The sequence below is a fragment of the Coloeus monedula genome (genome assembly GCF_965178545.1).
Source record: "Coloeus monedula genome assembly, chromosome: 1".
Classification (NCBI taxonomy): Eukaryota; Metazoa; Chordata; class Aves; order Passeriformes; family Corvidae; genus Coloeus; species Coloeus monedula.
Genome location: NC_138781.1, coordinates 85,805,020 through 85,818,085, shown reverse-complemented (window position 1 = coordinate 85,818,085; position 13,066 = coordinate 85,805,020). Strand labels below are relative to the sequence as shown.

Genomic DNA, 13,066 nt, shown 5'->3' with positions numbered 1-13,066 from the left:
GCATGCTGATCAGCATCATTTTGTTTCCTTGGATGTCACTGTACATTTTTTTACGTCTAGATTGGAAAGGTTTTGTGGTAGGGTCAGTGTTCTTGTTCTGCTTGCCTTGGGAATAATAGCCACTGTACAGCTTGGGCAATGAGTGAGGTTCTTGGTAGAAATGATGAAGATAGTAAAAACATTAAACAAGGAATTGAATCTTGGTAGTGTAATGAAGTTCAGGATGCAAAATAAAGGAAGCTGTTTTCTGAAACAGATGAAGAAACAACTTTTATGAAGCATAATGGTAAGTTGGAACTCTTACTCTGGCATTTCAGTTCTTAATTAGGTAACTGGAACCAAAGAATTGCTTAGGTAACAGCAATTTTTTTAAAGCTGTGCTTCTGGTTTTAATTTCTTCATTAAGAAGTCACTGTAAATTGAGAAATTATATGGTGAAATAAAAGTTACTCAATAATGGAAAATTCTAAAAGATTGTATTTCCAGCCGTCAAATACAGTTTCAAAATAAACTGAATGTTTTGAGTTCAGTATAACACTGAGAGATGGAGCAAGGCAGGATTATTTCACAGCTCTGCACATCAGTTTTTCTGCTTACCTGCTATTCTCTCTTACCTGTTGAATAGTGGCCAACACCAAAGCTGCAGAGGCATTTTCCCCTGTATAAGGTGAAGTCAAACACCTGGAGGTGTCTGACATCAAGTGTGAGAGGAGGGGGTGGTATTTAACATTACTTGCCTTTCAAAGGCTGTGTTCCTGGAAAGGGCATTAGTTTTATTTAGAATTCCTCGTTGCTTACAAAAACAGAGACCACTGCAAAGCTGTTATTTATATTGGATAGAGTTTCTGTATTAGAACCTAAAGTAGTGTAGAGCTGCACTGCTGTGCCATGTTCAGCAGATACAAATTGTGTAAGTGGCTTGCTAGAGTTAGGTAAGGAATGTGATGAAAGAAAAATACTGCTGGTTTAGAAGGGAGAGTGCATGGGATATTTTGACTAGTTGTGAGCAGGAGTCATGCAAGTTGGAAGCAGCAGAAATTCTAAGCGATGCTGCTATATAGCAGCATTTCTGGCTGTGCTGCTATAAAGCACCAATTACGTCCGTGGGTATACTTTTAAATGTTCTTTACATACAAGACTCGGTATTATACTGTGCGGGGAAATACTTCTGGGAACAAGCACGGCTTCATATAAAGAGACTATTTACAAGAGCATGTGACAGGAGAAGGGGGAGTGGCTTCAAACTGAACACAGGTTTACATTAGATGTTAGGCAGACATTCTTTACTGTGAGGGTGACGAGGCACTGGAACAGGTTGCCCCTAAAAGATGTGGATGCCCCATCCCTGGAAATGTTAAAGGCCAGGTTGGATGGAGCTCTGACTAACCTGGTCTAGTGAAAGTGCTCATGTCTGTGGCAGGAAGGTTGGAACTCGGTGATCTGTAAGGTCCAACCCAGGCCATTCTATGAAAATACATTTCATTAAATAAGGCAAAAAATTTCCACCTACATGCTACTGTTTCTCATAATACAGTGTGGCAGCTTTATGGGTGATTTCACCGCACTGGACCAAACTGTTGGAAGAATTTAGAGTATGACGTTTACTTTTTGGCATTTTAAGGATAGTTTTGAGTGTATGCAAGGACTGCAGATGAGAGATAATATGAAACTTGCTGTTTATGTTATCACTAGACACCTTTGAAAAACTGCATTGAGAAATCAACTTAATTGAATTCTATTCTGTAAGCTCCTGCAGGATGATGTTTGCTTCAGGTTTTTCTTGCTATAATGTTCTTAAATGATGCTTTAAAACAACTAAAGGATAGGTATGTCATTATATGTCAGAAGTTTGCTGCTTTCATGTAGTTACAGGAGTCTGCAAAGTATTTTGAGGCCAAATAATTAGCCTGTGGTTTATGCTAAGTATTCATGTTTAATGAAAGATTAAACAGTTAAAATGTAGGCTTTTTCCTTTCCAGAGCCCACCATTTTATCTTTGCCCTGGATGGCCTTACATGTTCATCAGTGGGGACATAATGTGGATTAAAAAGGCCTGGCTTCAAATAAGATCGTGTGCTTCTGCAATAACTGCTTGGCTTGTTTCAAGCATGCAGCGCCCAAGTTTCTTCGGAGCAATGGCTTGTGAGGGGTTTCTGAAGCGAATAATCCTATTACCAAGTTCATTTGAGTGCTCAGGCTATGTACAGTCCGTGTTAGAAGGCACACGAGGGATATTGCTTCGTAACCAAGAGATGTGCTGGTGTCTTTACAGAGGATGCCAGGCAGGTTATCTCCAGTGCTGTTTTTATCACAGTGGAAGGAATACTTGCAGCTGTCCACCAAGACTTTGTGGCAGGGAGGGCACTTTGGATCCTTGGCATTCTGGAGCAGTGGGAGAGCCCACGTTGCCTCGTGGTGTCAGAGTTGGAGCAGCAGGTGCTGAGAAGAAGCTGGCACTGGCCCTGCTGCTCTTGGTGGTGGCAGATTCTCAATGGTGCTCCTGTCCTAAATGTCCAGGACTGTGGAGCCTGACCAGGAGAGGTTGCTTGTGGCTGAGCTGTCCTTGGAAGCAGCAGCTACTGCCAGTAAAGGGAATTTTTGGGGATACACTGCCCTCAGTTTCAGCTCAGTCAGCGTTTTTTCACATTTCATCCAAGTCAGGAAATGAGGTGCGAGAATGCCAAAGGCAAGATGGACATGCCACCCTAACACTGCTCACCCAGCAGAGCATCCTTGTGGCCAGGGGACATGCAGGGGCCAGTGGGCTGTAGTGAGCCCAGGCACTCAGGGAGCAGCCTCCCCGCCATGGGCTCTGCCAATAACATGGTGCTAAGATGTTCACAGAATCATAGTATCAATTAAGTTGGAAAAGACCTCTGGGATCAAGACCAGCCTCTGGGATCAAACACCACCCTAGCAACTAGACCATGGCCCTAACTGCCACATCCAGTCTTTTCTTAAACACCACCGGATGGTGATTCCACTGCCTCCCTGGATCGACACTTCCAATGCCTAATCACCCCTTCCGTGAAGAAGCTCTTCTTAATGTCCAACCTTAGTGTGTGCCCTGCCACATCTTGAGACTATGTCCTCTTACTCTATCACTGGTTGTCTGGGAGAAGATGCCGACTCTCAGCTGGCTACAGCCTCCTTTCAGGCAGTTGTAGAGAGTGATAAGGTCACCCCTGAGACTCTTCTCCAGGCTAAACAACCTCAGCTTCCCCAGCTATTCCTCATAGGACTGGTGCTCCAGGCCCTTCACGAGCTTTGTCACCCTTCTCTGGACACCCTCCAGGACCTCAGTGTCCTTCCTGAATTGAGGGGACACAGAATTCGAGGTGCGCCCTCACCAGGACCGCATACAGGGGAATAATCGCTTCTCTCATCCTGCTTGCCACAGTATTGCTGATACAGGCCAGGATGCCATTGGCGTTTTTGGCCACCTGGGCCCACTGCTGGCTCATGTTCAGCTGCTGTACCCTCCAGCCCATTCCGACCCACCTTGCTGCCGTCCGTGAATTTGCTAATTGGTAGACTCAACCCCCTCATCCACGGTTTGGGTCTTTTCGAAAGTTTGTACAAAACAGGTGCGGCTCTTGCGCTTTAAACCACGCCGCCATCAAGCTTCTCCGCCCCGCCGGCGCCCGCCTTCCCCCGCCCAGCGCCCGGGCCGCCCGCCCCGCCCCGGCCCGTCCCGGTTCTCCGCGTTGCCGGGGCAGCGGGTCGCGGAGCGTGGTAGGTGAGGCGTCGTGCCCGGGCCTTCCCCGCGCCCCGGGGCGGCCCCCGCGGCGGTGTCCGGGGGGCTGGGGCCGTGGGGCGGCCCTTGGGCTCCCTCCGGCCTGCGAAGGGCCGCGCCGGTGAGCGCCGGCGCTGCCTCCCCACAGCCCGGGGCGGGTGGGCTGCGGGCACCCGCGGCTGGGCCGCCTGCGTGTTGGCCTTAGCCTTGTTTCATGAACACCTGGGGCTGGTTTGGGGTGCGTGAAAGGAAAAAAATAGAAAATAAGAGCTAACATGAAGTGAAAGTGATGAGCTGGTCTTTGTCTCTAGCGAGAGTAACGAAGGGGTGAAGGGGTGCAGAGGCTGCCTGCCCTGGCTGTGCTTTTCTTTGCTCATTAGGTGTGTGTATATGTACAGGAGGCTCCTCAACATCAAGAAATCCTTTTTCCCTGTGAGAGTGACCAAGCACTGGCACAGATTGCCAAGGGGAGTGTGGAGTCTCCATCCTTGGAGATACTCAAAAGCCACCTTCACATGGATCTTTTGCACTCTTCTCATAGGTTGTGCAGGGGGTAAGACCAAGAGGTCTCTGCCAACCAAGGGTACATGCACACACACCTGTATTCCTTCCTCAAAGTTTTTCTGTTGTTCTGTAATCCTCAGCTTTTTTGCCTTTGGCTTCAGTTCCTTGTCTAGAGCTGTATTTTTGAATCATTACTGAAAGCGCATGACCAATGTGGTAATTAAATGCACACTTTGAAGTCTATTCCTGATGCAAATTGGCTGCGTTGCAGTGATGAAGATGCTGTACCCTGTCTGCATTTCTCCGTAAATAAAGTTCTAAGTACGGTTTGATCCTCAAAGGAGCCTTGAGTCACAGCAGTTCCATTGCTCTATCACTGACTTTTAATTTTTTCTTTTCCACTACAGGAGAATCCACATGAGAAAGCCACCTGCCAGGTACTCTTATTTTTAGCTTTAAAAAGTCTAAAGGGATAGAGGATTCTGTTACATTGATTTCTTTCTTTCTTGATGCTGTTGCTTTCACTGCTCCTCCTTTCTGCAAATAACTAATGGGTTTTCAGTTCTTGTTGCTAAATCAGCTTAAGCATGCCATATTTGTCCTGGAAACGATGAGGAGAGTACTCATTTCCCACCAAATGTGCCCTATTGCTATGATGGGAGAAGGACCATACAATAGCCTGTCTCTGTCCCATCTTTTGGATCCTGGGGAACAGGACTCCTTGCAACAAACGAGTTACATCCTGAATGAGTCAAACACACCTGTACAGCTGTATGAGCAAAGTGCAGTGTGTGCTTGCAGCACACACGTGATGCCATGATGATTGCTTGCCTTTTCTTTTATACCCCTGTTATACCTTTTTTACAACTTCTGTATTCTTAGTGCTTTTTGCCTACATTCTTCGACTTGTTTGTCAAGCTAAGAGGCTAAACATTTTAGAAGCTTTGTAGCCAGGGATCAGTGTGCCCCAGACCCCAAGGGCCTCTCCAGAACACATTCTGTAAACTAAGATAGAACCATCCAGGGGAAGGCTCCTTGGGGAGGGGGTCTCACTTGAGCCTCTCACTGGGGAATCTTTGATAGATCAGCCAATTAGTAAGACCTATAATGTTATACCCGATCTTTTGAGGGGTGTGCATTTCAGTGCATTCGACCTGGACGTAATGCACCTAAGGATCCTTAAAATAAATACCAAGGTAAAATCCCTTTTCCCCTTCTAACCATGTTTGACTCTTGATTTTAAGACCAGGAAAAGGCATCACATGAATATTTTGTTCATCACTGTAATTGTTTGATGTAAAATCTGTCAGGAGCAAAAATTACTAACTTTTTGCTACAGCATTTTTGAATACATAAGCACAGTAGAAACTTGGTCATCTGCATACTCTGGCACCTGTACAAGAATGCCAAGATTTTCCTTGGCATGCAGTAGGGACTTGTCAATGTAGATACCTTTCATGTTGGCATGTGTGGTGTGACTTGTCTGGACTGCCTCTTTTACAAATTTGAGGAGAAAAATCAGTTTAAAGCTATCTGAAGATACCTGTTAAAGTAGTAGTTCTCCTCACCCGGAGCTGTCATTGGTGCCCAAGCTCCAGTGTTTTACTTGGTGTTGCCGCCAAATTAAAGTTTTTTAGAGCCATGTGGGGCTTGTCTGTTTACCCTTCCAAGTCTGTCAGCTCTCCAGGAGCCCCTATCAAGTAGGACAGGAGGGAATTTGGGGACAGGCACTGTTCACTCCCTTGTGCACACACAGTTTTTCATTCACATCCTGCATCTGTGAACTGCTGTTTTATTTCTTTCAGGTCCTTGTGACTGGACACCATGCCTCTTCCAGAAACCATGTTTTGTGCTCAGCAGATCAAAATCCCCCCGGAGCTACCTGATATTCTGAAGCAATTTACTAAAGCTGCTATTAGGACTCAGCCTTATGACGTTTTGCAGTGGGCAGCTTCGTAAGTATGATGTTCACCTAACAAAAGAGAGCTATACATAGGGACCCTCAAAACCTCACTGCCTCTCTTTATTATGTAGTGGCCCTGGCTTTGATTGTTAAATCAGCATGTCCATTGCACACACACTTCTGTGTATTAATGCAGCATGTAAGCCTTTTAAAAACAGTGTGGTATTTTATTTATTTTCTGTTTCCTTGAGGTTTAGGGCTGGCTTACTGGGTTATTCTGAAATAGCTGGATTTCCATACAGAAAAATGCATCTTAATTTGCTTTTTGTTACTAATTTTTCTACCTGAAAGACCAACCCTTTTTCCTTTTGGTTTGGTTTGGTTTTTCTTCTCTCATGTGAGATTTAATTCTTGAAATTTAAAGGAAAAAATATACATTAGCTTTCTAATTCTTAAGCTTGGTTAGGTTCCCCTTCTTTCTTTCTGGGGAAAGTGCCTGAAAAATTGCACCTTTGAAGTGATAATCCACGTAATAAATCTCCCACTATAAAGTTGATTTAGATGTTTAAATGTTTCTTCTTTAGCATCTATTTTGTTTTCTTTTACCTCAACTGCTCACTGTAATTTTTTCCTGTCCTATGGTTTGCATGGGCAAGCTCTTGAAAGGTACCTGTGAGATGTTCTCAGCTGGGAGGATTGGAAAACGTCTGTACTGTGTACATGAGGGAGGGGAGGCTGTTAACAAAGCCAGGCTGCAGTCTGGCTTGTCTGCTAAAAAGAAAAGAATCTGAAGCTGAATTGTTATAGCTGCAGCGTTGGGGAAAGCCGGCAGGACCACCTTAAAATGGTGTGGCATATCTCTGTGGCTGGTGCCTGCTGGGACTGGCGAGAGCCGGGGCTGCAAAGGCCACGCCACTGGCCAGCCCCCGACCTCGCCTAAGCACCGCACCAGCTCGGCGGGAGGAGCCCCGCTGATGGTGGGCGGCTGCTGCTGGTTGCACACCCCCGTTCTGGAACATGCTCCGGTGTACCTGAGCAGAGCAACATCTGTACCTGGGAGCCATGCAGAGCAGAGCCGGGTGGTGGCTTCACGTGTGCTGCCGGTGTTGTAGCGTTTGTCCCTGTGAATAATCAGATGGGGAAATGGATCTGGCAAATAGGCCGGGTGTTATATGTACATGCATACCGTGCATCTATTTCTATACAGTCGCACTAATTCAGTTCTGGAGTGCTGCCTGCTGTGTATTTTAGCAGGTCTTTGCACAGCATGGGATAGCCTGGACATGGACATGGGTGACCAGGGCGGATGAGACAGGACAAGTGGAGAAACTTTTAAATTAGATGCAGCTGAATGAAAACTGAAGTTTTCCTTGCGCAATTCAGATTGCTGGCCAGTTAAGGCAGAGGCAGCTCTTAAGGTTGTGGCAGCCTCATAATTAAAAGGATGTGTATCTAGTGTCCTTTATGCTCTACTCTTAAATTTTGTTTTGGAGTGGACAGAAAGAGCAGAAAAGCTGATGAGAGAGTTGCAACGTGAATAGGCAGATGTACGTTTTGGGTAGTGCATGAGGGGAATGTTAAACAGGTAAGCCCTCAGGTTCATCAGTCAAAAGAGCTGAATATACCATGCAAAAAATAAGTTAAAGGCCTTAAGAATTACTAGAGTGTCATGAAAAGGAACATGTACAGTCAAAAGATTGTGGTTTCTGGGCACAGGAAGATGGGAGCTGTGCATGAAGGCAGCTTGCCAGGTGCTGCTGCTCCTGTGGGGGAGCCTGCAGATTCTTACACTGAACTGTAAGAGCATTTACTTCTGTGCAGTTTGTAATGGCCATAGGCATTGAGGTTTGTTGCTCTTCCCATTCACTTAGGTATTTTTCAGCCTTGTCTAAAGGTGAACCCCTTCCTGTGAAGGAGAGGATGGAAATGCCTTTAGCAACAGAGAAAACAGATGCTGGTTTGACCCCAGGACTCCTTAAGGTCTTGCACAAACAGGTACAAGCTGTTCTTTATCAAATGCACAATGCTATGGAGGAATGCTGATGTGTTGGAGATGGTTGGGGAGAGAGACTGTCAAGTAGTTGAAGTATTTTGGGGAGACACTGTGTTCTTAAATTCATTCTGTTTTTTTGAATTCTTATTGTGGTGCCATGATTTCGTTCAAAGCTTTCTTCCAAAGGCATGGTGACCATTGCAGACCTGAGGGAAAAATGGAAGCATTTGGGCTTGCCAGAGGAGCAGCTGGAAGCTATCCTGCAGCTGGACAGTTTTGGCGAGGAGGTGGAATGGATGAAGTTTCTGGCACTTGGGTGCAGCATGCTTGGTGGGGTACGTTCACAGCAGGAGCCCTTGTATCCAAACACAAGTTGTTGTCTAGGATCATATAAAAGATAAACCATAGAACAATGAATGCAGATGGATTTGGGGTATGGTGATTGCTTTTGCAGCAGCTGGAAAAGTGGCTTGCATGTTTACTTCTGTTGCCCATCAGATTTTGGTCTGGGGAACTTAACCAGAAGGATGGCTAAGTCCTCAGTTTACTGGAGTGGCAGTAGAAGAGCAAGCATGTCTGCAGGGAGGTCATACTGTGTGAGAGAGGATGATAGAGGAGTGATGTTGATGGCATCAGTGTAAATGTCCATGGAGGAGAACTGGAGGGAGAAATTAAAGAACCAATTTTTAATTGATTGTGTAGCAAATTAAATTTTCACAGCAGCACTTAATGTTACTAAAGCTACACTTAATCCTTCTAATGTCAGTAATAAAATCCAGCAGAGCATTTCAACAGAATGAAAGATTATAAAATGCATTAAGCTGATGTTCTTACAAAGTGTAATACTTTTAATGATTTCTACAGTAGGGAAGAAGAGGTACTAAAAAGAAAATATATGTGACATAATATTTTGTGAATGTTGCAATATCTGGAAACTCTGAATGTTCATCTGGCCTGGCAATGCAATTGTGTGTGTATATCTGTATGTCTGTCTATCTATCTATCTATCTATCTATCTATCTTTATTTCAAATGTGTATTTCATGATTACAGTCTCCCTCCCAAAATGATCTTGTAGTTTAGGCTCTTTTCTTCATTTAAAAATAGTGACAGCAACATTACTTATCTAAAAAACAACAACTCCTCTCTCCCTCCCAAAAAATCCCCAAACAAACCAAAATCAAAAATGGAGTCACAGGAACATCATTCTGATGGAGCTAGACAGACTAAATTTCACCACCTCACCATCCTTTTGGATAGTAAGTGAATGGTTTGATTTCAGTACTACATAATGAAACCTAAACTTCAGTTGCCTAAACCAGAGAGAAAGACACACACAAGAAGTTTACATTCACTTCCTGCAGCTGTAAACTGTGTTCCCAGTCAAACAGGGTCACAGCTGAGATAGAAGAGTAGACAAGTATGAACTTCTTAAGAGTATCTTTTTTGTACAGCACTGATGCGTTTTTACAAAAGCCTTGGAGAAATGACCACACAGGTAGCCTGTTAAATTGTCTGTCAGAAGTGGCAAAATGGATATGAATAACTTCACTGTGTTGTGAGAGAGAGACCATGGCAGCTTGGAGTGGCAGGACCAGAAAGGGCAGTAGAGGGACAGCCAAATGCAAAATGTAGAGTTGGCCATCACAGAGTCAGCTGCCTCTCTTTTCCCTGAGAAGCCTCCCAGGGGAGGAGATACATTAAGTAAAACTGTTAAAGGATTTTAAGATGACACTTCTCTGGCCTGTGTTCTAGATCTTAAACAGATACTGTATTTATTTTAAGTATTGCTATTCTACTGTTAGGAAGTGCTGTCTTTTTACACAGACATTGCTTGCTTGCTAATGAAATTTTAAGAGGAAATCTTGAAAAAGTTGCAGTGAAAAATATTAAGACTTAGGTTAAAGAAAGCCTGTGTGGGTTTGGTTTGTGCTTTTATATTGTGTGTGTGGTTTTGTTTGTTTCTTTAATGGCATCCAACCAGTCTTTGACTGAATGAAACTCAATGCTGAATTTTTCCACTTTTCCCCATATAGCTCAGCATGCATAGGGCACTGGATTGTCAACACCATATGAAATAAAGGATTTTTTCAAAGTAGATTTGGAACTAATAATTTGAGGCATGTTTTTTAAAGGTAACTCAGATGTTATTGGCCTTTGACTAAACTGAAATATTCTTTAAATACTTTTTGCCTCAGCACTTTTTCTACTGTCTATTAAAATGGAACTTGCATAGAGATAGGGGAAACAGTAAATATCAGCTAAAATATAATCTAAAAATTATATAAAATCATGAAACCTGTATTCATTTTCTGAGGGTTGCAGATTTGTCTGTCTTAACTGCTGCTGAGAATTCATTTAGAACCATTAATATACACACACACACACACACAAACATCTCTTACTAGATACAGTGATGTTGGAGCTTTTACAGTAGCAGAACACAGAAATTTGGCCCTACTGGAGACAGAGCTCAGATTACCTTATGCCATCTTTAACCATCACAAGATTCTGGTATTTTTTCTCCTGTCTCAACTAGAACTACATTATTGTTTCCATCCTTGGACCTGCACTAGAGAGTAAATTTGGGGTTTAAAGCTAGGCAGCAATGGTAACACCTTCATCTCATTTACCCTCACTTGTAATGGCTTACAGTGTGGATTTGGTCATGGTATACAAAGGATGTTCATGGCTCTGATACTTTTCCTTTCATTTCTTGCTGGAACCCCCTGCAGTCCTTACTGAGTTCAATGAAACAGGCCTGCAAAATCCTAACAAGAGACCCAGAAGGCGGAGCAGCTCGAATTCCCTTCGAAACGTTCTCATTCCTTTATTCATATTTGGCTGGTATTGATGGGGAGATATCAGAGACAGAAACTAAAGCATTCCTTCAAGGAATTAAAGAACAAGCGTAAGTAAAAATCTGTGCAAGGAATTTTAATGTATCAATTGCCTCTGGGTTCTTCATGAGCCTTTAATTTCAGGTGAATATTCCATCTTCATTTTGGGCATAGGCATGATGACAGGAGTAAGGATTGACTGAGATTGTATCAAAAGTATGCATGGTTATTTTTTGTCAACTTCACTGTTTGCACTGTTAAAAGATAAACTGTTATTTATCCATCTTCCTCTGAAATACTGAAGTCTCTATCTGGTGGTAGAATTTTCACTGTAGGAAGCTATTGCATACAGGCGTGTAACATCTGCATATTACTGGCTCTGGAACCAGCAGCAGCTTCTGGGCTGTTCCTTTGATTTAGCATAGATCATAAACCAGAGAGAGAGACTGGGAGTTCTCTCATTGTATCTGTGGTCACACATTGATCACCTGAAACGCACTTTAACCAATTCAAAAAGATCTGTAACAGGCTTGTCCTCCGAGTGCTGCCTGCGTAGCACGTTTGCATACAGACACTAAACTCTTCCTACATCTCTCTGCAACTGTTCTTTCTGTGCATGGTGGGCTGACACGACCCCAGAGGTGCTACCACCATCACTGCTGGGCCAGCTCTCTGAAACTCACACAAGGCACCACTGTGGCCCCCACCTCCCCCCAAAAAACACTGCCATGTGAACTCCATACAAACAAGAGCATACAAATGAACTGTTTCATCATTAGTTATCAGACTGACAATTTTTAGTAAGAAGCACTTTTTAATCACACCCCTTTTGCTTGCAATTCATATAGCCCTAAATTGTACCTTGTCCAACACACTAGGATTTACCATGTGAAAGTGTCATTTTAAGAAATTTGGTTTATTCCTTTCCAGGGACCAACACTCTGGCATGGTGCTCATCAGACACTTCCTGCCATACTCCTTCATATTTTATTGATCAACCCTACTCTCCAGCATGAGGTGGGAAGGGAAAAAAAATGAAGGAATAAGTAAGTTCAAGAACGTAATTTGTGTTCAAAGTACCATAATTTGCGCATTTCAGAACAACATGATCCTCTATCTCTGGCACTTCCTTTTCTTTGTCCTACTCTTGAGATGGCCCTTCAGGAGATGTCAACTGAAGACATGGTTATACTGTTCTCCTGCGTCTCAAATACTGATGGCCACCCCTAGGGTGTGACCCCTTCACTTTTCTGCTTATATTGAGCAAAAGTTGTTTTGCTACCGAGCTTTCCACCTACACTCTGTTAAGTGATTGTTAAGTAAAACATGGAATTCAGTTAAGACTGCGCAGCTGTAACTGGAGCATTTATTATGTTTCTGGTAGCACTGACATCATTTTGACTCTGGCACAAATACAGCTGGTCCTTAGACTCCTTTGTCTGCCTGGACATCCTCTATTTAAACAAAGCATTTTACCAAGCCCTACTGAAAGAACTTAATGAGAATCCTGTGGCTGAGCTGGTAAACAAAACCAATGCAAGGGCTGCAATGGTTCCATGTTGTTTTCCCTCTAATTAGAACCCTTTCAGAACTTAAAACTTTTTTTCATTTTTGTAAAAACTTGTCTAATAAAGATGTTTTAAAACATGTCTTGTTTTCTGACAGGAAAAGCTACTGCATTTGTCACGTAGGTGAGGAATACCTGACACAGAGTTGTTTGGTTGGACTGCTGTAGCAGGTATAGAAGCATAAATCCACCAGAACTAGACCAAGTATTTAGTGACAGACAATCACACTTAATTGCAGAAACAACTAAGGTATGAAAGAGGATACTAGTGGCTACAGTAAAACTGGAAAGATTCCCTTTGACTGAAAAGGCCACAACCAGGAGCAACATAAGAGTGCCCTCTCCTGGCACATTGATCAAACAGAAGTATTTAGGAAAGATGGATCTGCAAGCTTATTCTTTTATAGTTGCTTACTTTGTTGAGGCAAGAAGCTTGGCTGCTGATGACTGATCTGGCTGAAGTAGACTGTGTGAGGAATTAACAGAACTGCACATCCTTAATATGTACCTGCATGTTTTAAGTC

The 13,066-nt window shown here is 43.5% G+C and overlaps 1 protein-coding gene across 1 annotated transcript; it reads left to right on the top strand.

Annotated features, from left to right (window-relative positions):
- Nucleotides 1-6,064: 6,064 nt before the first annotated feature.
- On the top strand, nucleotides 6,065-11,969 carry ROPN1L (rhophilin associated tail protein 1 like; the record flags this gene model as incomplete). The annotated part of the gene is made up of 5 exons (XM_082302387.1): nucleotides 6,065-6,195; nucleotides 8,015-8,138; nucleotides 8,310-8,471; nucleotides 10,871-11,046; nucleotides 11,906-11,969. 5 exons carry the CDS (start codon nucleotides 6,065-6,067, stop codon nucleotides 11,967-11,969), a joined length of 657 nt encoding a protein of 218 aa, XP_082158513.1.
- Nucleotides 11,970-13,066: the final 1,097 nt, after the last annotated feature.